Source organism: Beta vulgaris, chromosome 6 (assembly GCF_026745355.1).
Source record: "Beta vulgaris subsp. vulgaris cultivar EL10 chromosome 6, EL10.2, whole genome shotgun sequence".
Classification (NCBI taxonomy): Eukaryota; Viridiplantae; Streptophyta; class Magnoliopsida; order Caryophyllales; family Amaranthaceae; genus Beta; species Beta vulgaris.
Genome location: NC_079207.1, coordinates 36,027,126 through 36,053,645, shown reverse-complemented (window position 1 = coordinate 36,053,645; position 26,520 = coordinate 36,027,126). Strand labels below are relative to the sequence as shown.

Here is a 26,520-nt window from a genome sequence, read left to right as displayed (position 1 = left end):
ATTTTTTTACCACAGATTCATTATGACAATTCATAGTCCATTTTTCGTACGCGTTCTAGTAAAAAGAGATGCAGAAATTGTGACTGATTATGTGCGTGCTAATTTGAAGTATGCAAACTTTTTATTAGAGCAAGGATACCAATAGTTTCATGTCATGGACTAACAATTGCTTTACTTTTACAACACTTACCCTACATCGAACCCTACCATTATCAAGAAGGAATTTGGCTAGCTACTGTACCCTATTTCATAATTGACCTCCGAATGCTGAATTGTGGAAAGAGCAACAAGAAGCTTAGGAAAGGCATATAAGTTAGAGTTTCGCATTTTAGTGCATAATTTTTTTGCATTTTATTTGCATTTTTTTTCCTTATCCTGCCTAAAAAGTTATATTTCCAAGTACAGATATTTTCCAATTTATATATTTTGAAGAAAGGAATGAGTGTATGACTTTATTTTTCTGAGGAAAGTAGAGGAACCTTGGAGACATAATGAAGATGGGTAAAGGCTGGTAAGGAAAGAGCCAAGCTGTGCAACTCGCATACGGCTATAGAAGTTAAGATGTTATGCCAGTCTTTCGGCACTAGTTGATGATAGCCGAGGTTGTAATGCCTTTACACATCTTCGATATAGTCATGAAGGGGAAACCTCAACCCTATGTCCAAGGCCAGTTTATAAACGACAAACTGACCTCGGGGAGTGCTTAAAATGGTGACCTTCTCATTAGGAACCACAAAGGAATAGCCCGGCATGGGCATGGCGGTGGACAAGTGGCTAACGTCTGGGCCAAGTTTTTCCAACCATTTAGGTTGACTATTACAAAGCCTGGGTCAGAAAGAGGACCTAGACGTGTAATATCCCCAAGTTTTAATATTATTTAATTAATAACTAATCGTAATTAATCAACTAAAAACGATCCAAATTTAGTAATTTGGAAGTTAATTTCTAAGTTATTTTGTTTGGTAATTTTGGGTTAATGAAGTTCATAAATTAAGTTACTAAATCTAGCATTAATATTGTAAATGATGTAGGACTTAAGGATAAAAAATTCTGATGGACCCAATGCCCAATGACCAACTCCTTTGAGGCCCAAACAAAACAAAAAAAATGCCTAGCACTTTTCTTCTCCAAAAATCAGAAAACACAAAAGGAAAGCAATAACTCCATCTTCTTCTCCTCCTATACGTGGAAGGACAAGAATGGAGATTTCTCAACAAGTCAAAAAACTATCTCAGTAAATTTAATTGAGCTTTCAATCTCTCAACCACCCTTAAACCACTGGTTTTTCTCAAAACTACTGAATTTAGCCACTTGTTTTCTTGAATGGTTTTGGTAATTTAAAATTCTGAAATTCATCTACTGAGATGGAAGTTTCTCTATAAATAGGGAGGAATGGTTGAGTTTTAGAATCACAAAATCAACAACAACAATTCAGAAGTTTACATCAACTAAAAGAATTTGAAACAAAAGTTTTCAAATCTTTCAACTCCTCTGTTCTTCTGTTTTCGGCCACCATTACAACCACCATACAACAACCCAATAACCACCACAACTCCACTTCCCGACCACCAGCAAGAACCACCAGCCAACGCCACACCTCTTCCTCGTCGTTCTCCCTGCACGACCACTCTCTCTCCTCTTTCGCGAACCGCGCAACACCACGACCCATCATCTCTCGCCCTTTCTGCCGCCGTCGAACAGGCATAGCCGCTGCCGACCAACCGCCCAGTCCCCTCTCCCCTCTCGCGCACTCAGTCGTCGCCTTCGAATCCCTGCACGAACATTCTCTCTCCTCCTTTCTTCGACCACTCCTCTGGTTCGTGCGTTGCTCGCTGCTGCTGCTCGTATCTTCCGCCGCCGCCGAAGCTTCGAGGAAACCGCCGACCGTTCGCGCTGCGCCACACCACCGCGAGCTGCTGTTCGGTTTCGCCGGAGCTCCGAGCCCCCTTGTCTGTCGCTCGTCCCTGCTCCAAGAGAGCAGAGGTACTTCACCCTCTCTCCTTTTATTCTTCTATCTAAAATTCTGGGTTAAAATATTTTAGGGAAAGCCTAATACTTTTACTCATTAATCTAAGTGGGCCTAAAATCTGATTACCTTACTTAAACCAGCTTGTTTCAATGGATGCTTGTTTATTTATGGGACTTAAGTGGACTGTTTTGTGGACTTAATTAAATTACTTGTTTAAATCAAACCTTTAAATAGTTATGTTAATATTTATGTTAGGGGTAATTAAAAATGTTATCTTAAACTAATTACCTTCTAGTTCTTATAATCTGAATTCTTTATTGAATATTAGGAACACTTAAAAATGAGTTGGTATTTAGTTCATTAGTGGTTATTAGAGTAATAATAATAATTCATGAGAAATTAGGCAAGGAATGTTGTAGTAGGTATTTTCCTTATATAGTCACTCATAATTGTAATTTGTAACTCCTTTATATGAATATGCAACTATTAATTTATAAGCTTAGAATATAGTAATACGACTAAAGGATTAGTGATACTTTTAATTTGATTTCTAAATAATATCTATGGAACTAAGTATAAAGATTTTTGGATAAGCTAGTATAACTTCAACGTATTACGTAACCGCGAAATAAGTTAGATTATATATAACTTACATAAATAGTATTGTAAACTAAGAATCACACTTAAAGAGCACTAATACTAATATGTTCTATTAATTTTCTTACTTATAAAAATACTCGTTTTGAAACTTAAAAGAACTCGTTCCTCGGAGCTCAGTAAGGACGATATCAAGGACATAAGAAGAGGACTATTATTATTATTCTGCAATCAAGGTAACATCTACTGCTAGTACCCGCAATTCCCTTTAAATGTTTTTATGAACATGAGGACAATGTGATTTAGTAAAAGTTTATCAAAATGTTTATTCTTGAGTTGCGGGGTGATTACTATGAGTTATTGGCACATTCTATGAGTTCTATGAACTGGATGGGTTATCATGGCCTATGATTTATGAAAAGTTAATATGAGATGAAATGATTTTGCTACCTTAATCATTGAGGTAGAGCTGAGATAAATGACTGATGTCTATCACCTATGAATATTAAAAGTAACGAAACATGATAACATAAAGTGAAAGAACTGGTTTGCTGAGCTGATTGGCGGTCGTATACGTACCGAGCTGTTTACTGGGGCACTGGCCCGTTACTGTTTATTAGGGCACTGGCCCGTTACTGGTGTAGGGTAATGCCCGGGACACAGGTCCTTGCACAGTGGTGCATACACATGGCTGGGAGACGTCCCAGAGCTGACTGATTTTGCAGCAACCAAAGTAAGAAAAAAATAAATAAAAGGATTAATGGTTTATAAAGGTAAAGCTGAATGATCGGTATTTTCGACAAATGTTTGAGTTATTCTTTCCCCCTGTTTACAAATAAAATGAGTTGAAATGAATTTACGTTGCTAGAGTAGCTTGTTACTGAGCCTCGGCTCATAACGTTTTGTATTTATGTTTTAGGTACTGCTGGGGACGATGGTACTGCGTAGTGGCAAGGATTACCACCTTATTAAATCATCTATTATTAGTGCTACTAACTTGTAAGGTTAACTTAACTAGAATGTAAGACCATATGCTTTGATATGAGTTATCGTTGTTATGTCAAGTAAACGTTAACGTTGTCTACTTTATTATAATATAAGATGTCTAAGTTATCACTATTATATCTCTTAAGGTTTAAATAGTTTATATGATTGTAGCCTTGCACCTTCCTAACCGAAGGTGCGGCAGTAATGCCTCGACTAAATAGGTATTCCGCTGCTAATTAGATTATCTTAAATAATGAATTAGTAGTCGGGGCCTTACAAGATGTCTCCTAATTTTAGACGATGTTGTGGATGGATTGTCAGACTCCTCAGGAAAGCTAGGCTCGCTCTCATCATTCTCATTGTGGGCTTCTTCCACCTCCACATATCTTCCAGATGGGCTAGCCTATCGATTTGTTTTATCAGGATCTCCTTCCCTACTATTTCCAAGAAAAGATAGCTCTGTCGCAGGCCAAGCACTTTGGGTTTCCCTTTCCTTATTTCTCACTCAGGAACACGACCAGTAGACTGTTTCATTTCAGAATTGGAATTAGGCAGTACCAACCCTCATCTTAGACGGGTTGGTTGCTTGACGCATGCCAGATTACCATGCATAGGTAAAGACTGGATCCTCTGACTTTGTTGGCCAAATCCATAAAAACAGGGATATGTATAATCGACAAGAATAGGCCCAATCCTAAAATGCGCCAAAGAAAAAAAAACTATCGATCCCAGTGTCAAGAAAAACTCTTGGACGGCCGTGGTTATTCATCGAAGAGGAAGAATTTATTTTTTATGGCTTTTTTAAGAAAAAAATAAAGAATAAGGAATGGCAAGGAAGAAAAATGAGATAACTAACGAACGTTACAGATTATTGAACGGTTGATGTATCTAAGAAATGAGCAAACAGATCTGGACGAACACACCATCTCTCTTGAAAAGTTAAAAAGTTCTAGAGTCCTTCCTTATAGAAAAATTACTCAAAGTGTTGAAATGATTTCAGAAAGGACAAAATGAATTTTTTATAGGGAGGTAAAAACCTGCCAAACTGGTAAAAATGACCGGGCACGTGGCCTTCTAGGGAGTAGAAGCGTCACTCCCCTTCAAAAAAAATTGGGTAACTTTTGGTAAAAGGAAATTAATTAGTTTTGCAACAGATAAATCCCCTTTTAGGGGTAAATTTTGTAACCTAAAAATGAAGGATTGATGAGCGAACATATGGACCAATTAGAGGTCTCCACGTTTCCTATGAATTGAAGGGAAACTAAGCTTTTTAAAAGGATTATTTCCTTTGATATTTTAGGGGGCACCACCCAAACCTCTAGGGTTGGTTTCCTTTGTTGTAGGTTCGGAACGATGAGCAAAGGCATCGCTTGTACAAGTCTCTCCAAGAACATACCGAAGAAGAAGCTGCTTGACTCTCAAGTAGACGTAACAATAATAATAATAACAACAACAATAATAATAAAGGTTGTAAAAAATTTTATTATAACGGGTTCTCTCTCTAAGTTCTCTCGGCGAAGGATAGCGTGCTTTGCTATTGTGCACCTTCGCCATTTTCATGGCTAAGCGAGGGCGACCCAAGAAGAATCATGTTCAACAATCGATTCAGAAGAGTCAGGCGACTTCTTCTTCACACAAATCACAGAGTTTGGAGACCAAGGAGTCCCCCAATGAGCAGATTATGGGTGCTGGGATTACGGGCGAATGGAATGTGATTTCAGCAGCAGGGAAGCTTCAAACTCCAGCGACGGTGAATCGAAGACTGGAATTGCAGACACCGCCAATGGAGAATCCAGTGGTTCCACCTCGTAGATCTTCTAGAGGTATGTCTCTGAATTTCGTGACTCCTACATTGAAGAACGGTGTTCCTGTTGCGTGTTTGCAAAGAACTGAGATTGAGAAAGAGGTTGATAAATGGAAGAATGCCATAATTTTTTATGTTGTTGGTGATACACCGACACTTAAATATGTGCATACATTCATTGAGAAACAATGGGTTTGTGAAACACCACATGAGGTGTACGATCATAATGAGGGGTATTTCTTGGTGAAATTTAAATCCATGAATGATAGGAATGAAGTACTGTATTTTGGACCATACTCCATAGCAAATAGGTCTGTCATAGTGAAGGCTTGGACTCCACAATTCAATTTTAACTCTGAAGTGTTAAAAGTTGTACCAATTTGGGTGGAGTTGCCTAAGTTACCATTGAACTGTTGGAGTATGGATTCGCTGAGTCGTATTGGGAGCACAATTGGTACTCTGTTATTTGCTGATGAATGTATTACAAACCAAACTAGAATATCCTATGCTAGGATGCTAGTTGAAATCGATGCAACAAAACCTATCATCAAACAGATAAAAGTTGAAGATGCAGAGGGTAGTATAGTGGAGCAACAAGTAGTCTATGAATGGATTCCTTCTTATTGTAAGAAATGCCAGCAAGTGGGACATGAATGTTGTGAGGAGAATCCGGAGGGGCATAAACATAGCAGAAAAGAAGCTGCTCAAAAATGGGTCCCTAAGAAAGCAAATGTGACTGATACAGACACTTGGGAGCAACAAGATGTGCCGGGAAAGCAAGCAGAACTAGCAAAGGGGCCTCCGGTTGTGATAAGCAACACTTTTGAGGTTCTAAACCCCAAGGAGAATTTGATGGTGGATAAAGGAAAAACACCAATGGGCGGGAACCTTATCCCCTTTGGCTCATTATGAAGCTCATAGCTTGGAATGTGAGGGGCTGTAATAAGTCCTTCAAATAGAAGGAGGTGCAAACCTTTCTTCAGAAGAATAAATGTGATTTGTGTGCCATACTGGAAACTAGGGTGAAGCAGGAACAATTCCACAAAGTTTCTCAAAAAATATTCAAGGGTTGGCCTGTAATGCATAATTATTCTCAGGCTACAAATGGCAGAATATGGGTAAGTTGGAATGCTCAAGTAGTGGATGTGGACATTTTGATGACGTGTGCTCAGGGAATATGTTGTCAAGTGGTAAACAAAACAACATGAGCTCAGTTTACCTTTGTTGCAGTGTATGGGTATAATACAATTGAGCAAAGAAGAGAATTATGGAAATTCCTTTCAAATGTTTGCATGGTACAAGGACCTATAGTGATTGGAGGAGATTTTAACTCTGTTCTGTTGCTGGAGGATAGACAACAGGGGCATACTGTCACTGAGTCTGAAATCAATGATTTCAAAGATTGTCTCAAAAATAACCAATTGTTTGTCCTTCGAACAATTGGTAGCTATTACACATGGTGTAATAACCAAGATGCAGAATCTAGAATATCTTCAAGAATTGATAGGTTCTTGGGTAATCTAGAATGGTGTAACCAACATGCTGATGTAATTGTGGAGGTGATGGAGAAAGGTGTATCTGACCACTGTCCATTAATGATTGAAGTTCAGGCCACTATTCATCGACATGCTCCTTTCAGATTCTTAAATGTCCTTACTGATCATGACAAGTTTAAGGACATTATTCTTGATGGTTGGCGGGGCAAGTTTCATAACAACTTGTTGTTGAATATATGGTATAAACTGAAGGCTTTAAAAGTCCCTCTTAAAGCTCTTAATATGCAATATTTTCAAAACACCCATGTTAAAGTGGAAAATGCCAGGCAAAAGCTACAAAATCATCAACAGCTACTGGTGTATGACAACAACAACAAAGATTTGATTGATGTTGAACGAGAGTTACTTCTTGATCTTGAGAAATGGAGTGTAATTGAGGAGAAGATTTAGCATCAAAAGTCTAGAGCTGATTGGATTAAGCTTGGAGATGCTAACACAAAATATTTCCATGCTTATTCCAAAATACGAAGAGCCCAGAACGCAATTAAAGTGCTTAACAGAGAAGATGGGAGTAAATGCCAGAGCCAGGAGGCAATTAGTGAAGAGGTTAAACACTTTTATGGGCAACTTATGGGAAGTGCTGCTCCAGAATTACCTATGGTGGATAGGAACATTGTCAAAAGAGGCCCTACTCTCAATGCTGATCAACAATATGCCTTGTGTACCCCTTTCACTACTCAGGAGATACATGATGCCTTGTTTGGTATGGATTCTTTTAAAGCTCCTGGCATAGATGGCTTCAATGTTCATTTTTTAAGCATGCTTGGCCTATCATTAATAATGACATTGTTAATGCTATTAGAGAATTCCAAACAACCAGTTTTCTCCCTAAGGCAATCAACTGTACGTATGTAACTTTGTTGCCTAAAGTTGAAAATGCTTGTGATATCAAGAATTTTCGGCCAATTGCATGTTGTAGTGTTCTATACAAGATTATTTTCAAGGCTTTGACGAATAGAATGCATAATATTTTGAGTTATGTGGTGGGAGAGAGTCAAGCTGCATTTGTTAAAGGAAGGGTAATATTTGATAATATTATCTTGAGTCATGAACTTATCAAGGGTTATGATAGAATACATGTTTCACCAAGATGTATGGTGAAAATTGATCTCCAAAAGGTGTATGACTCTGTGGAATGGCCTTTCATAAAATACTTAATGCTTGAGCTGGGATCCCACATCAGTTTGTTACCTGGATTATGGCTTGCTTATCTACTATCTCATATTCATTCAGTATAAATGGTAGTCTCACTATGCTTTTGGAGGGGAAGAAAGGACTAAGACAAGGAGATCCCATCTCTCCTTATCTTTTCGTTATTAGTATGGAGTATCTTAATAGAACCTTGCAAGGGTTAAAAGATAACAAGAGGTTCAAGTTTCACCATAGGTGTAAAAAGTTCAATTTGACACATGTTTGCTTTGCCGATGATTTGTTACTTTTTACCAGGGGAGATACACAATCAGTTGTGCAAATGAATGAGAGTTTCACTCACTTTTGTGAAGTTTCCGGACTGAAAGCTAATTTAGCTAAAAGTTCAATTTATTTTGGGGGTGTTTCTATGGAGATTCAGGAGGAGATTATGGAGAAGACTGGTAGGAGTAGAGGGGATTTCCCTTTCAGATACCTTGGGCTGCCCCTTTCTACCAAAAAACTTTCAGTTATGCAGTGTCAACCTCTTATCAGAAAAATCTTACAGAAGGTAGAGTGTTGGTCTGCTAAAATAATGCTCTCTTATGCTGGTAGGCTTCAGTTGATAAAGTCTGTGCTTATGGGGGTTCAAGCTTACTGGTGTCAGGTATTTATTTTAACTCAAAAGGTTATTAAGCTAATTCAAGCTGCCTGTAGAACTTTTCTCTGGACTGGAAAGTCAAATGCTTCTAAGAGAGCCCTTGTTGCTTGGGATAAGTTGTGTTTACCCAAGTCTGCTGGTGGTTGGAATCTCACGTGTATTAAGTTATGGAATCAAGCTGCAATTTGCAGATTACTCTGGAACATAGCTAAGAAGAAAGAGAAATTGTGGGTCAAATGGATTCATGAATTTTATATTAAACAAAGAAACCTAGCAAGCTTAGATTTACCTCAACAAGCTTCTTGGCTTGTTAGGAAGATACTGGGAGCAATTCAGTGGTTTCACAAGCTGGAGGTCATGATATGCTATACAAAGACACTTACTCAATCAGAAGCATATATAATCTCCTATTGGGTTCGAATGATAAAGTTACTTGGAAGCGAGTAATATGCAACAACCCATCACCTCCAAAATGTAATTTTATCACCTGGTTGGCCATCCTTGGTAGGCTTGCAACTTGTGACAAATTACAGAAAATAGGAGTGCTATGTGATTCTATGTGTAGTTTATGCAATGAAGCAGAAGAAACACAAGATCATCTTCTGTTTCAATGTAGATTTGCTGCTGAAGTTTGGGGGAAAATGCTTCAATGGATGGGTTATAATAGACAACCAGAAGCTTGACTAGCTGAGTTACAGAGAAGAGAAATTCAAGGAAGCAGACCAAGACATATGTTCTATAGAATGGGATTCTCTATCTCAATCTATCTCATATGGAAGGCAAGAAACTACAAGCGATTTCATAACATGATTGTTCAAGTGGATGACATTGTTAGACAAGCTCAAATTTTGATGTTTCAGAGATGTATAGGAGTAAAGAAAATGAGTAGCTATATTCTGTAGTCTGCTCCTTTTGTTTGTTGTTTGAACTGTTTGTATGGTTGGATTTAATCGTTTCTCTCTTTGGTAATAATATTCTCTAATTACCAAAAAACATAAAAAATAAAGGTTGTAAACTGAATTGAACTGAATTGAACTAAATTTCCATTAATTCAGTTTAAAAGAACATAGCCTAAGTTTTAATGAAAATCTAATTTAGTTTACTTAATTTGTACTCATAATTTTGTGTTGCTAAGGCGTGGTATTCTTCAAGTCTCCAAGATAACAAAATTATTGATTCCTAAAGTTTTTATGGACGAGCAGAACTTTACTATTGGAGCTTCTAGGGAAAACTAAGAGAAAAGAAGGAAGGAAACTGGTAGGCAAAATATAATTGATAAAAAGGACAATAAAGTATAATTATATAAAGAGACTAGGTGAATTTTTTTTTCTTATTTAATTAAGTTACCACCATACCTTTGTGTCCCAAAAATGCATATAATACACCCGTACTAAATCTGATGTAAAAAAAAGTTTTTTTTATAAACATCAATATGTAGGGAATAACAACATATATACCTTCTGTTGGGTTTCTTGTGTCACAAATCCCAAATTAATCAATTCAAGCTTGCTTTGTAAGCCTCAAATTGTGTTCACACATACCATATACTTGGCCTCCAAGTCTTTGAAAGATTATCCTTGGCCTCGAAGGATCATGATATCCTTGGGCTCCAAGGCTTGTACTAATATGCTTGGCCTCCAAGCTTGCTTGTACTATAAATTTCCCACTTAGCATAGACTTACATTTGTACCAAGGGTACCAAGTGTACCAAGAGTACCACACACAAAAAATACACATCAAACACATACTATAAGCTCATAGAGAGAATGCAATTTATAGCTCATTAGTGAGTTTATATGCTCTCTTTGAGAATTAGATCCAATATAATTCAGAGAGTCATACCATTATCTTTTTAACCTTCGGGGTTGTACTCTCGTACCCTTTTTCATATATTCAATAATAAGTGCTCGTCGTTGGTGGGTTGTTTACCTCATTTGAAGATTTTTCCCACGTTAAATTGTGTATTATTTATTTCTATTTTCTTGTCCATCTTTTATCCTAATTCTTCTCAATCTCTAAATTTACTTCCACTTGCGCTCATAACCCCAACACCTTCTATTTTTCATATAGCCGTGTTGAGTCATGCATTTCACGAATTTAAGAGAGACCATGCACCAGGGGAATGTTTGTTTTAACTACAAGGTATAGGTACTTTTTTTCTTTTTGAGGGAAAAGTCAAGATATCGATAATACTAGAACCATACTCATCTGAATCACCTTAAAAAAAACATTTAGCCAGTAGTCCACATGATAAACAAAATGGAATAAAAAATAACACCATAACATATTCAATCATCTTTCAATTAAGATCTTCTTTGACGTCCAAGGCAGAAATGAAGTATCTACGTTAGACACTAAATGAACTTACTACTAATATTAACCTAATTACAGCCAAGAATAGTCTCAGTACTTCAACAAGGAAGCCAACTCATCTACTGATTTACACACACTATACAAAAATGGGGGTCACTGACTCATACCACCTTCCCTGTCATCTCTCCGTAAATAACCAAATTCTGGTGTATTTGAACCATGCTGGGGTTCTACATGTACGCTTTCCAATTCTGTAGGACGAACACCAAGAGCATCAATTTGGGTACTTGGACGCTGTACACCATTTCTTGATTCTTCCAGCATGTGGAAATACGAATGCGGTCCCCAACCTGTCAGCATGAGAAGTAAAAGAAGTATTATTCAACTACAATTTCTAATTACAGCGACAGCCAAAACAAGACCATAAGAACTATAACTTATGATCCAGGAAGAAATGAGATTGTCTATTGTTGAAGCTTCAGAACTCAAAAGCGAACAAAGAAGTACCGAGGGCAACATCAAATGTAGAAGAGGAAATCTCATCAATGTCATGCTTTTTTACTGGTAGTTCCGCCTTTTCCATAAAGAGATGCCTAGGCTATTGCAAAAACAATTATAGTAATAATGGAGTGATGAATAAAATCTTCAGGCCACGCTTCGGACAAGGGGAATCCACTAGAATGTAATCAGAACAATGTCTCAAATATTTATATTGAACCAATAGAATCCAAACACTAAAAAGTAATGAAAGTTTGGATTCCTCTCATAACCCTTACCTTAATGTTATAGTTCTAATTTGTTTCCCTTATTGTAAAAATGTCCTAATACTTATGAAGCTTTATCAACATTGTTTCTGAGTTCATCCTGTCTCTCCAATAGTACTGGCAGACCAGCCAACAAAAGGTTGAAGTTATAAACAGTACAAGTAATATACATATCTCACTAAACAAAGCCAGTGATGCAATTAAGGTGTTTCCAGTAATTACCCATCAAGACATCAAGCTCATTAACTGAACCAAAGGTCTCATTTAGCCTTTAGGGTAAAGGCAAAATCTTATTTAGGGTAATCTAATGAGCAGACACTTTCTGTCGAGAACCTACGTTGGAATTAAAGCTCATCAGGCACATTACTTCCAGTCATTCTACTCGGGAAAGAACACTACAGCAGTAATTTTTCTTTAATATTTTAAGTTGTCTGGCCTATAACTATTTGATCCCCTCGCTAGACAGGCCTTCCGTTCATATACAAGCGTAATTGTCTAAGCAAATTTCCCCTGTGGTACACGCTATTACAAGGATGAAACACTTTTCTAAAGCGCATCCCAGGACACAAAGCTCTTGTCATGTTTAGATATAGAAAGGTAAAAGAGTGCAACAAAGGTAGTGTCTCTGTTACATTCACATTGACAGACATTTCCTCAACTTGAGCCTGTGAGCTCCAGGTCAAAATGTGAAAATCATACTCTAGCTCTAGTGCACTGCTCCACTGCAGCACCAATATTTTGGGGCAAACTCCATCAATAGACGGTTCCCATGGAGTCAAAGGTAATACCAAACTCAAAAGACCAACAACAGAACAAAACTCTTCTACTACACAAACGAATGGGATGCCCAACCATCCATCAACAGACAACAGCACATTAGACCAGAGTATATAAAGGACTGAAAATATACTATATACTAGAATTTTATCAAGCACGGCTAAATGTGATCAAGGTTAACCAGGTGCCATAATAAAGAGGCTCCACAGTGTACAAGAAGCTATCCAGCTATCCAAATCCTGGGCGGTCCCAAAGTGCCGATGAGCAAGTAAGGTCAGGATGGAGGAACTATTTATAATAGCACAGCAAGATTTACTTCACTGAAGAACACAAATCGAAACATACTCCCTTCAGTCCACCATTGAGATAGTTTTCTTCACCTGGATTTTGCTGAACCGAATTTATCTAAACTTATTGGTTTTTATCCGAACTTACTTTTCCTAAACATTTCTTTAGAGAGAAGAGAACACACCCTTAGTGTCTTATTTGACAAAACACACCTATAAGGAGCGCTGATAATACACCAATATAATTTTTTTGGAGTTGCACACTAATTGCACTAACAATAAGCATGTAAACAATCAATTTGGAACGTCCGAAAAGAGGAAATATGACGATAAAGGTCTCTTCAAAGTCAAGGCTGCAATGGCTAAAGTATGGTGATGGTTGATTTGCTTTATTTATCTAGGTTCTGAGGAGGGATTAAATAGAAGTACATATGGATGCCTAAATAAAAATGGGATCAATGTATCCTTTATATAGATCCTGATTGAGTGAGATTTGAGAAACAGTCGATCACATGTTCTTTGCCAGATCATAGAGTAAACAAATGTTGCAAAGATAGTTGCAGTCCGTAGAATTTTTATAGGATGGCATGAGGAGTTCGTGTCAATTTCCAGAGCTGTCAAAAGAAATTCAGTGTCAGCTATTGCTAAAGTCTGCTTAAGACATGCCATTTAAGCAATCTCAGCAGAATTCACAGCAACAGCAAAATCATTCCAAAGTTCACTAGCAAATGTGGATAGCAGGGTAATGAGAAAAGTATTGGCTGTATGCTGCAGCATTTCAGCCCCATAGAAGCAGATAATTATTTGCAGATATTTGTCCTCAGTGGTAAGTAAGAAGTAATATGCATCTAAGCGATAATCTTTATGGCTGTAGGGATCGACTATATTTCTGATTTTGTTGTTAAGTGGCTCTACATATCTTCCTTTGCATATGATAAGCGTGGAAATTCTTCCAATAAGGTGCACTGTTTCTTCATTGACGCAATTAATAGGGAAGATTTCCTATGATGATCTATTAGTATCGACACTTCTAAAAAGGTTATATTCATGTTGGAATATTATTGATTACCAAAAGGTTAAAGAAAAAGAGAAACCAAAAGATGTTTAAGGGGGAGTTAGTGGGCAGGAAATAATTACATTCTTCTGTTCGAAACTACATTTGGGTTACTCCATCTCAGAATGAAATTCACACTTTCCATTACGGGGTGTCCCAAAATGAAATTAAATTACCAATTCACACTTGGTTTTCCCATTTCTCTATCCACCCCATCAATCTTTTCTCTTTTCCAACCTCTTTCTCTTTACTTTTTTCTTTCTACCCTGCACCCGAATTATCATTCACATTTAACAATATTCTAAGTTTCCATTCCCATCACAAGTGTGAAGATCATTTTTGAGGAGTATAGAGAAGACACTTTAGATTGAGGATATCATTCGATTAAAGATTCATGACACAAGCTACGCGAGCAAAGTGTTGAATATCGCCATATAATAGTATTGGTACTGTGAGCAGTAGCCGATTCAAAACAAGGCTAAGAATAACAAAATTTGCCCTCTCACATAGTTTTATCCCGCCTAAAAGGAAGCGAATTGTAGCTCTAAATGACATGCTTCAGTTTCAAGCCTGCAACTACACAACACTCTTGAGGAGATTTTGATTCTTGACAAGTCAAAAGCTTCATCCATGCTAAAAGCACCCAACAACTCCAAAATAACAATAATATCCTCCAAATAATCACTTGCTAAATATAACTATATTCTAAAAAAGCAATTATAAGATATTTCCCTCTAAAAATTATCAAGCATCTTCAACCAAGGGGGTGAAAGGTATTATAAACAAGCTTTATGGGCCAACTAACCAGACTGGTATAATCAAAGTAAACCATTGACAACAAATTTGACATAAATATTGAAACAGGAGTCGCATAAACCTAAATTTTTGGTTGGAGTTTCTAAAATGGTGCATTTACACATACATGTTCATTGTCCTCTTTGTTCCAATTCTTTTTGCAATTAGACTGTAGAACCTTTTTATTTCTTATTTCTTTCTACCTTTTCCGTGTGGTTTTTATTATTTTTTGGGCTCTCCTTCATTCTCTTCCTACCAACTCACAAGCCCCCAGATTTTAATTGTCTCTGCCCCTCTCTTCTGAACCCCTCTTCTACACTTCATTCAACACACTCTACGGTTTTGGAAATCCATTACCTGCATTACGCATTTTTGACTAAAAGTTTGAAGCTAGTTTCTACCATCTAAAATCCACAAAAGTTTTTGAATTCGACATATTAATGCCAAAATTCCACATGAAGCACAACCCACAACCAGAAAAATTCACGACTTCCCAACTCCAACCAAAACAAAACTTCACATGTCCATTACACCATGTCCCCTCCAAGTTCATTCCCTACCCATGCCACTCCTTCCATCCGCACCACCACCACCTCCAGGCATCTCGCAACCCTGCACCGTTACAAGAGAGTCGTTTGAGTACAGATAATCTCAATTCTCGAGCTTTGGTGAAGCAGAGTATATGAGTAGCTGTGATCTCTGAAGTGTTGGAAAGAGACAAACATAACGAGGTATATTTTCTGAAAATTTGGATAAAGTTGGGTAAAATAGACATAGATAGTACGTGCTGTCGTGTTTAATATCTAACACGGAAACAAAGGTGTATAACTGTATATGAAGCATATGGCATTATTTTACACTTGTCACAGACATTTTTACTTATACTAATGTGGCAAGAGCTTGCATTGTTTTATACCAATCTGGGTAATTCCCAAGCTTTATACTTAGCGTTATAACTTCATATACTTTTGCAGAACAATAATATTAAAACAAGGTGTGGGTCTTACCAAAAAAGGCTCTTCTTTAATATAAATCCTCCATAACAGATTTGAACTTAGCAGCCACCCAAGAACCTCAATCGAGTAGGACTATAGAGGCAAAGAGCGCTCTATTATCCATATGTCTCCATATACCTTGACCTCCTTTCTTTCCAGCTGATTGAGTCTATTGTCAAGTGAGAAAGCATGTTCAAGGTATCTCTTAGAGAGTATACTAACCAGTGAAAGCTCAATCACTGCAGAATATGTAGAAATTCAAGCTCTAATGCTTTTGATCATCATTTCATCTAGTTAACATGTCGCCAAACTCCCATCAAGGATGCAAATCCTGGATAGCTCTGAAAACTGAACCTTTAAATATAGAACTCTACACCACAACCATGCCACCCCATTCTCCCAACCCCCAAAGAAAACCCCTATCAATTGCTTACTCATTCTGCTAACCATGATTTCAATTTTCAACTGCTACAACCCAGCTAAAAGAGACTATGAGATATACACTATATAAGAACTAACTTTGCTCCACCACCTTAATGAGTCTCCACCATATTTGGACTAGTTAATATATTGACTAACTAACAAGTTCCTCCAAATATTTCAAATTTACAAGCCAGCTTCTTGAACTGGAAACCTCAAAATTGACCCAATCAGGTAACATATAGTCAGATATATACTCCTCCGACCCATACAAAATTTGCAGACTAACCTTTACTGGTTGTCCCATATCAATTGCACCCTTTCTCTTTCAAGTAAACTTCATTTTACTTTCTCTCTCCAATCCATGACTTTAAATCTAGGATGCTGTCATGATCGAAATAATGGTGGCAGAACCATTTTTATGGAAAATGCGGACAATTTGCGGCTGCGGCCTCATATCTCGGTCGTCATAAGCTCAAAAAACTTTACAATGCGGTAATGCAGCCAAGATTGATACTATCCTCCAGCCTCACACTTTCTCTTACCTTTTCTTTCTCTATCCACTAATTTTATCTTCGTGCCAAAGGCAGGTGAGGAAAATAATAAAAGAAGAGGGAATACTATTTTAGATGAAAATTTAATTTCACAAAGAATGCTCTAAATAAAAATTACTGTGTTGTCTCTACTTTCTACCCATCATCATCCGCTCTTTGACAGATATTTGAGATAGGCAAACCCTATTTCAAGTTGGTGAACCATAATTCATAGTTAGAAGGAAAAACAAACAAAACCAGAAACCAAAAGGGCATTACCATCTGTATCATATGGTGGTGGAAAGAACTGTAAGTAACAGAATGAAGCAATCACCAGACCTGTGGAGCACATAAAAAAATTAAAGTAAGATCTACTCAAGATGAAATATGGTTTATCGGCAAAAAATTCCGAAATTATTAAAAAGTACTTCATACCTATCAGACCTCCAGCAAAGACGTCTTGCCAGTGATGCCAGTAATCATCCACACGAGAAACTCCCACCATCGCAGCCAAAAGTATCGGAGAAAAAATTATGCAAAGCTTTGCAACATGGCCCCTTCGATCGAAACACCTTATTTTCCCTGCCAAGTACCATGCTAGGAAACTAAGACCGGCAAAGGACCCTACACATTGTCAGGCAATCTTTCAATCTTTTCAGCAAGTAAAACATTCAATAATTGAAACAAATTCAATTTAAACCGAACTGAGGATGAAGCTCGAGTGCTATATGCAATAAGAACTTGAGGCGGTAAATCTCAGGACTAGATGAATATTATACTGAACAAAAAAAAGTATAGAGTTCAAATTCAACGAGAATTGGGAAGTGCAAAATGGGGGTGACATAGATATTCTGCTGGTCCACAGGGTTCCTCCTTCAGCAAATTACGGTATGCAGTCAAGATGTAACTTACTTACAGTTTCCTAAATCACAAAAGACATTTATAATGCATATCATGATAATAACCTCTCTGAAGAACTTTACGAAATAAGGAGGATGGCTTCACAAACACCCAATCCAGAATTTTCCTAGGCAGGACATTTACTGAGTCGTTATGTTTTTTAGTTGCATAACATGACAAAGAGAATGTGTGTCACTTACATGAAGTATGCCCACTTGGAAAGCTTTTATGGCCTTCTTTGATGACAGCTTTAAAACCAGTACACAGAACATCTCCTGTGACATTATGATAGACCTGGAAAATAATAAAAGCAATGAAACTTGAAAAGGAAGCCCGAATTCCTCAATGGCCCATAAACTACAAAAATGGAAGCTTACAACTATTGAAGAAGTTAGAAAACCTACATCTTTTCCATCAGGGAAACAACGCCAAAAGAAATCAGGACGAGGTCTACCAACTCCATCTTTAATTGCATCAGTTATGACAGAAGTTATAAGTACAGAAAAGAGGAGACCTAGAAAAAACAGAACAAGATGTTTAGTAAATGCTAAAGAACCAAGTAAATCTTTTATCAGATTCCTCCCTAAACAACATAAACATTATACATACCGAGAGTTGCTTGATGAAAATCATAGACATCCTTCCTAATGAAATAGTAGATAAGAATGACACAGAAGGGCAACAATACTGCAACAAACTGTGAACAGAAACAAGATAGTGGAAATAATTTGTTAGTTTGCAGAAGTTTTGCTCAGTGACAATAGATATAACATAATAATGCACCATAAAAGATGAAAGAACTCAACATACCGGGACAGCCCAAAAAGGAACGGTATTGCCTTTCAAAGGATACCTAAGATCTTCCATCATGCCTTTCCCCACAAATCGGTGAAACGGTTCGATAACATTCAGTGCAATATCAATCACCACTAGAAGGAAAAGAATTAACCAATCATGCATATGTATTCTAGCTACTTGCACACCATGGGATCTCAAAGTGTGAGCACCAAGTTGAATTTCCGGCATTTTCACCAACTAAAAAGAAACAAAGCTCATCAATAAATGTCAAAACATTTTAAGACTTCCTACACATTCTCAAGAAAATTCAAATATTCACAATAATATCTAGAAAACATCCATTATGCAGTAAACAGTAAACACACACAAATAAACAGTGCAAATTTCGGAACTCGAAATCAAGAAAAAGAAACAGAAAGCAAATTTGTTGTATTCAACAAACCAAATAATCCCATAAAAATTCCCACCTGAACAGCATAGAAAAATATGTTCATGGAGAAAATACAAATAATGAATAATTACAACTCAAACCTTTTTAACAACAAAATGAAGGCAAAAAAGAACTAAACATAATTACTTATTTAATTATACCACCCAAAAGCTAGCATTCACAACCAAATAAACCACAATTTAAAAAACCTAAAAAGAAGAAAAAGTGAAAAAGAAAAGGTAGAAACACAAACGAATGTTCTAGTCTTAAGAAATCAAAAGCACAATTTAAAAAGAAAATTACAGGGTGAAATATTAATTTTCATAAAGTGGAAAACAATGAAATAGAAGTATTATCAAAAATTTTAAGCAAAGTTAACTTACAAAATGATGATAAAGTGATGAGTGATGCTCCAGAATTAATTAACTAGGGGAAGAAAAAGAGAGAAAAATTGAGGATTATAAGAGGAGAGATATTAAGAATTACAGTTTGTGGAATGAAGTTTTATCTACTGAGAAAGTGACTTCATCAGTACAGTACTGGAAAGATGAAGGAGAAGGGGAGGAGGGGTTTAATACGAAAGGAACAACAGAGATAATGACATGCAAATTGATGCAATACCACATATAGGAACTTTTATTGAACTAAATGAAAATTACCTTAAAACTAATTGCTCAACCCAATGACCCATCCTCAAATAAATGAAACTTTTCTCCTCTTCTTGATATGATAGCACGGAAGAACTATTTTATGTTTCTTTTTACTTACAATCATTTTTTTTTTCACACTTATCAATTCATAAATTCAATTATTAATATTTTGGCAAAATTGATTTCAACACTCTGAACTATAATATAGGTGCAGCAAACACCCCCAACTAAAACTTATAGTTAAAACACCCCAAAGTACGTACCTGAGTGCACTCCATACCATAAATAAGGTAGGTGACCGAAATTCTCACCGACGACGGAGGATTCATAATTTTCTTTTTCATTTCCCCCCATTTTCTTATTTTCTTCTTTTTTTTTTACCCATTCTCATTTTCTCTCTCCTCTGATTGTAAGGAAGTCACAACTTCCCTTTCCATCTTTGTTTTCGTGTCTCCTTCATCTTAAGCCAGGGTTGCACACGTCATGTCTTAACCTCAAGCTCCCCTTCTTAACTCATCACCAACCTATACCAGTTGAGCTAATAACTATGTATTTCATTACTCACCAAATTGAATAGGAAACAAATTCCCAAAACTCCAAACCATTCCCATTCTTTCTTGTGTATGACTCTCTCTCTCTCTTCTGGGTTGCTCGTTCATCGGTTGTTCTCATCGAAAGTGTCTTGGCTGCATGGGTTTGCGGGTTTGCTGCCGATGTTGTTGTTGTCGTTCAAGTGAGCAACCAACATCGCTGATCTGCTCTTTATCTCTCACACACACATCGCGCGGTGAATATGGTGCTCCGCTGTTGTTTGTGTACTGGTGGTAGTTGTTGGCGTTGTTGCTGCTCATATCTTCTCAGTGCTTTTTTGGTTTAAGTAAAAAATCAAGGTAGAAAAGAAAATAAGGAAAGGGGGGATGGAAAAAAGTAATATTAAATTAAGAATCTCCCATCGCGAGTGAGAATTTCGGTCACATACCTCATTTATGGTACGGAGTGCACCCATGTACGTACTTTGGATGTTTTGGCTATAAGTCTTAGTTGGGGGTGTTTGGTGCACCCGCACTATTTCTCAGGGTGTTCAGGCCAATTTTAGCTAATATATTTAACTACCGATTATCAAAAATTATGATAACTAGATTTTCAAAAATTTACATCGAGACGAATCTAACAATATCCCACATGGATATGTTGTTTCCTTAACTATAAATCATCAAAGATAAACTAAGTGGAGTTGGTAGTAATGTAAAAGTTAAATCGTTGCAGGTTAAAAAAAAAAGAGGAAGTATATTTGTATAAATTGGTTTAGACTATCTACTTTTTATTTATTACTATGATATGAAAAATAATATAGCTAAAATATATTTTGAGCTTGTTCACATACTTTTCAAATTGAACTTTGCTATACTCGACTCAAAAAAAATTGGGAGTCAAACTCGAATAGTTTGCGAGTAAGCTAGACTCATTAAGACCTTTAAGCGCAAATAATTATTTATTACGAAAAAGTTAATATATTTGTAAATCTCTATTATATAAGGCAATACATGATAGACACCAAAAAAAAATGAAGAAAAAAAAGAAGGTTAACTACTTGCTTTAATTAAATAAAAAAACTTAAACAAGCGCATCTTTATCTTTATTATATATGAAAATTTTCATATGTCCAAGTAGTCAAAGTCGATACAAAACAACCATTTAATGTTATACTACTTGCTAACGGACGCCCTGGGGCATCTTTATCTTTATTATATATGAAAATTTAACTACTTGCTAACGGACGCCCCGGGGCTCTAGATAAGAAATATATTGTTATACTTAATTACTCATATTTATACAAAATAATATAATAATGTATAATTCCAATGCAAAGCATTTAATGTTTTTCAAAAGGAAAGGGGAAAACATTTAATTCAAATGCAAATCATTTAAATGCATTGCATTGGAATTATACATTATTATATTATTTTATATAAATATGAGTAATTAAATAGAACAATATATTTCTTATTTAGCGCTCTCGGGGCATCCGTTAGCTTTTGCCAAAGAAAAAAGTTCACGAATGTGCATGATTAATGAAGCTACAAGAGTGAATTTACACCATTAAATTGGTATGAGATGAAGCAATGAATTATTGAATTTAACGCGGTGGGAGGAAAAGTGAGATCAGTTTGGATTTCAAATTTGTCAAGGGTCACCTTCAACGGTCTCCTACCTACCACTATCTTCCAAGGTATTATGTCCTAAAAAGTAAAAAGTCCCCAACTGTTCTTCGCTGTACTTTGTTTTAACTTTGATACAAAAATTAAGCTAAAATATGTTTGGTAAATACTTGGAGAGAATATTGAGGCAATAATAATTTAATAAGGGCATGTTCACTCCAGGTTATTTTCAGTTTAGTTCAGTTCATTTGTAATCAATTCAGTTTAGTTGCAATTACTTCAGTTTAGTTCAATTGCAATCAATTTAGTTGCATTCAGTTTATTCATGTAATTTTCTGATAATAAAACAATGATAATTATTATTATTATCATTATTATTATTACTACTATTACTATTATAAATATTAATATCATGATTACAACTATTATTATTATATTATTATTGTTATTATTACTCCTATTACAATTGCTTTTAATATTATTATTAAAAATAATAAATAATATTATTATTATTTTAATATTGCTAATTATTATTTTGCTAATAATTTTTTTTATATGATTCAGCTAATTTTATTGAAATTATCATTTAAGCCTAAGAAGTACACATTGCAATAATATCTGTCATTGTTCAAAGTACAAACTTTTTAATAGATAACGACAATAATACTATTAATAATAACAACAATAATACATGTCATTGTTGAAATTAAAAAAAAATACACGTTTTGATAGTTGAATTACTAGGCAAAATAATAGTACTATCGAACATTAATTAGTTTTCATAAACGGTTAATTATTATTTTATTTAATAACTTATTATTAATAATAAATCATTATTATGAAATGATTATTAATTAAATAATATTACATTATTATCACTGTTATTAGTTATAATTTAATTCTTCAGCTCAGCTCAGTTCAGTTCAGTTCAATCAGTTGCAATCAGTTCTGTTTAGTTGTTTTATGCTGAAGAGAACAAACCTTAAATTATGGTAATTAAAAAAATGAATCAACTAAGGGCCTGTTCTCCCCAGCTTATTTTCAGTTCAGTTCAATTCAGCTCAATTCAGTTCAGTTCAGTTCAATTCAGTTCAGTTCAGTCAGTTCAGTTCAGATCAATTCAGTTCAATTCAGATAGTTCAGTTCAGCTCTTGACAATACTTTTACTCTCACATATCACTATTCATTTCAGTTCAGTTCAGTTCAATTCAGTTCAGTTCAATTCAGTTCAGTTCAGTTCAATTTAGTTTAGTTCAGTTCAGCTGTTTTATGCCGAAGAGAACATACCCTAAGTAATACTCCCTCCGTCCCATAATATAGTGCCTACTTCCTTTTTGGTGGGTCAAACTTTAAAATCTTTGACCAAATATTCTCATTTGTATATATAAAAAAACGTATTCATGTGGGATCTTGTTAGATTCGTCTCAATGTGTAGTTTCATAATATCAAATTTATGTATTTTTTATTAATACGAAATTGAAGATATTAAAGGTCAAACTTACGTCTTGGAGACCGTGTAAAAAAGAAACAAACACTATATTATGGGACGGAGGGAGTAGTCTCATTTGACTTTTTTAGTAGTATATTTGTAATAAAAGTTAACTTTATAATTTATTGTCATTTCAACTTATGTGTCACTTATTATGGTATTTTCATATAAGAAAAGTGTGTCTATAGTTAAACAACTAAAAGTGAAATAATTTTTGGATAGCTTTGGCTTTAGGGTATTTGATAACTAGTTTTCCAATCATTTTTTAATTGGATTTTGGTTTTTTCTATAGTTAAACAACTAAAAGTGTAGTAAGGGCATGTTCTCCCCAGCTTATTTTCAGTTCAGTTCAGTTCAGTTCAATTCAGTTCAGTTCAGTTCAATTCAGTTCAGTTCAATTCAGTTCAGTTCAGATCAGTTCAGTTCAGACCAGTTCAGTTCAGTTCAGTTCAGTTCAGCTCTTGACAATACTTTTACTCTCACATATCACTATTCATTTCAGTTCAGTTCAATTCAGTTCAGTTCAGTTCAGATCAGTTCAGTTTAATTCAGTTCAGTTCAGTTCAGTTCAGTTCAATTCAGTTCAGTTCAGTTCAATTCAGTTCAGTTCAGTTCAGTTCAGTTCAGTTCAGTTCAGCTGCTTTATGCCGAAGAGAACAGGCCCTAAGTTGCTTTTTGAGTGTTTGAAAACCTGATTTTAATAGCTTTCAAAGTTAACTCATTAGTAGAATAAATGCTATTTGATGCGGTGATATTGCTGCGGTTTTACCTATATGCAGCAATATAACACGCAAAAATAAATAAAAAATAGAAATTGACAATATTGCTGCGGTTCCCGCCCAAAACCGCAGCAATATTGTTTAGCGGTTACCATTTTAAAAACATGTGGGGCCCTGTACTGCTAATATTGCTGCGGTTTCCTAATAGGACCGCAACAATATATTAAAAAAAATATTTTTTTAATATATTGTTGCGGTCCTACTAAGAAACCGCAGCAATATTAGCTGTCAATTACCCATTAAAAAAAGGGTTTCTTTCAGCGCTCATAAACTTAGGGTTTTTTTCGAACATTTTCTCTTTCTCACCCTCAGTCTCTCTCAGCCCCTCCGTCTCTCTTCTCTCTCTCATCCTCTCAACCCTCTCTTCTCTCTCATCTCTCTCAACCTCTCAACCCTCTTCACGAAGCCGACGACGCGACGAAGCGGACGCGACCATGTGCGACCCCAATTCGCCGCCTTCGACGACTTCCTTCTTCGGGTTTTTTTTCGTTTTTGTTTCTTTTTTTCGTTTTTTTTTCATTATTTAGATGAATTTCCGGCGACGACGCGATGAATTTGTGGATGGGTTTTGTTCGAAGTTTTGTCCCTTTCAGATCTGAAATTTTCGAAGTTCCTTTTCAGATGAATCTCCGGCGAGTTTGTTCGAAGTTTCGTTTGTTATAATCTCCGGCGAGTTAGGTGTTCGATTCCTCGAGATGCCTCAAAACCGGAGCCAACTACTAGGCGCATAACATCATTACTTCGTCGGTTACCAAGGGAAAGAACATACGGCTAGAGCTGATTGTTTTCATTATCTTTGTTTCTTATATCTGATTGTTTTCATTATCTTTATTTTCTTTGTAAGTTGGTACAGTTTTTTATTTAGATTTTAGTGCATAATATAATTTTCTTGTTCTTATTGTTAGTATTATCTATTGTGAATGAGAAGTGATGTTGGTTTCTTTTTGATTTTGGTTTCTATTAAATGATATAATGCTCATTTGTGGATGGGTTTGTTGCCGGGTTTTATTTTTCAAATCTTATGGCAAAATGCAAAAAAAAAAAAAAAAAAAATTTTTTTTTGGCTTGTAGGACCCTATTGCTGCGGTTTTGGGTTAAAAACCGCAGCAATATTACCTCTCAGCCACCTTACTTTTCGCCAAAAAATTCATATATTGCTGCGGTTTAGCCTAAAAAACCGCAGCAATATTGGTATATATTGTTGCGGTTTAAAACCGCAGCATTATTATTAATACCTATTGCTGCGCCGTTAATTGTTGCGCGCCCCAAACCGCAGCAATAGGACACTTTTTAACCGCATCAAGTAGCCTTTATTCTACTAGTGACTATTGGCTTCATTCATTTTGCATTAAACAACCAATATTGATAATTGAATTTACTAAATATCTCTATAAATAGTTAAGTAATCCAACAACCAACATAAAAACCAATTTAAACAGCTAGTTAAATCAACCAAGTAAAACAATCAAAAATCAATTGCCAAATCCAAAGTAAAGTGTTTAGTTGAATGACTTTTTAGGTAGTTGAAAAGCCAACCATAAGGAAAAGGCCGGTTTAACATTTTCTTTTTAGTTAGCTTTTGGCTTTTATATTTCTCTTGTACTAAATAATCAGCACTAATAAGGAAACACAAATTTTAACAAATACTTTTTATAAAGAGTTGATAGTCAAACAGTTAATATAAATAACTGACTAAACCAACCAAAGTTAAACAACCAACACCATATTGCCAAACCCCTTTAATATAGAAAAGGTATTTACCTCTTAGTTGTGTGTTCTAGTATAATACAACCCACAATCGTAGTTGTAACCGAGACTCATCTTCCAGTAGTGCAAAACATGTGTTCACTATCGGTCCTCCCTTGGGTTTGACCCCTTGCTTATCCTTGCTACTTGTTAGAAGATTGTGTCGATGTATTTTATAAATTGTATTTGGAGGGGATCCTTAGGACCTTAACAACACTATAAGCCGTCCCCCTCTTCGGCTGTGAACTTAGAGATGGTGTATATTTTTAAACTTACTCATTGATGTATAATATTTTGTAATCTACTCATTATTGAATAATTCAATATGTTTTTGTTTCTCTTAACGTATATATTCTCACTTTTTATTTAGTTTTCATCCAATTAAAAGTATTATAAAAGAACAAGCACATAAATTGTAACATAAACACAAAGTCTTATAAAAGATTGTATCACGTTAGTCTTAACCTGAGACCTGACCAGCTGTAACACCCCGATAATTCTCTCTTTCTAGAAATAACTTTATAATATAAAACTTAGAGAATTATCCAGGCATTATCGCTCGTGTGATAACGTATCGGCTTACTCAGAATTTTGCAGCGGAAAACAATTTACTAAAAACCAACTTTATTAAAACTTATTAAATAAATGACAAATGTCTGAAACTAAAACACACCAACTCAAATAAACTAATATCTGAAATAACATGTTCCTACGAAAACAACTTAACTACGCTAGGTATATAAATAGTCTCTCCATTCCAGATTCCCAATGAGATGCATCTGCGAACCTGTAATGTCAATGCAACACTAACTCTGCTCACCAGAAGGATCATCACAGGATCAATAGGCAAAGCCATGATCACACACACAAACAAGCACCTAATCAGCAAAAGCTGAGTACTACATATCAGACATAAATAATCCTAAACA

The 26,520-nt window shown here is 35.7% G+C and overlaps 1 protein-coding gene across 2 annotated transcripts; it reads right to left on the bottom strand.

The window, feature by feature from the left end:
• Positions 1-10,955: 10,955 nt before the first annotated feature.
• LOC104896652 (lipid phosphate phosphatase 2) lies at positions 10,956-19,445 on the bottom strand. 2 transcript variants are annotated; one of them, XM_057395553.1, is made up of 8 exons: positions 19,428-19,445; positions 18,351-18,575; positions 18,150-18,237; positions 17,945-18,054; positions 17,741-17,834; positions 17,076-17,264; positions 16,920-16,979; positions 10,956-11,365 (listed from the first exon to the last, which is right to left on the bottom strand). In XM_057395553.1, the coding sequence occupies exons 2-8, from the start codon at positions 18,564-18,566 to the stop codon at positions 11,169-11,171; spliced, it is 954 nt and encodes a 317-aa protein (XP_057251536.1). In that variant the 5' UTR covers positions 18,567-18,575; positions 19,428-19,445; the 3' UTR covers positions 10,956-11,168. The 2 variants fall into 2 exon arrangements, with proteins under 2 accessions (XP_057251536.1, XP_010681726.2); XM_010683424.4 differs by lacking the exon at positions 19,428-19,445 and adding an exon at positions 19,152-19,372.
• Between the last annotated feature and the right edge of the window lie 7,075 nt (positions 19,446-26,520).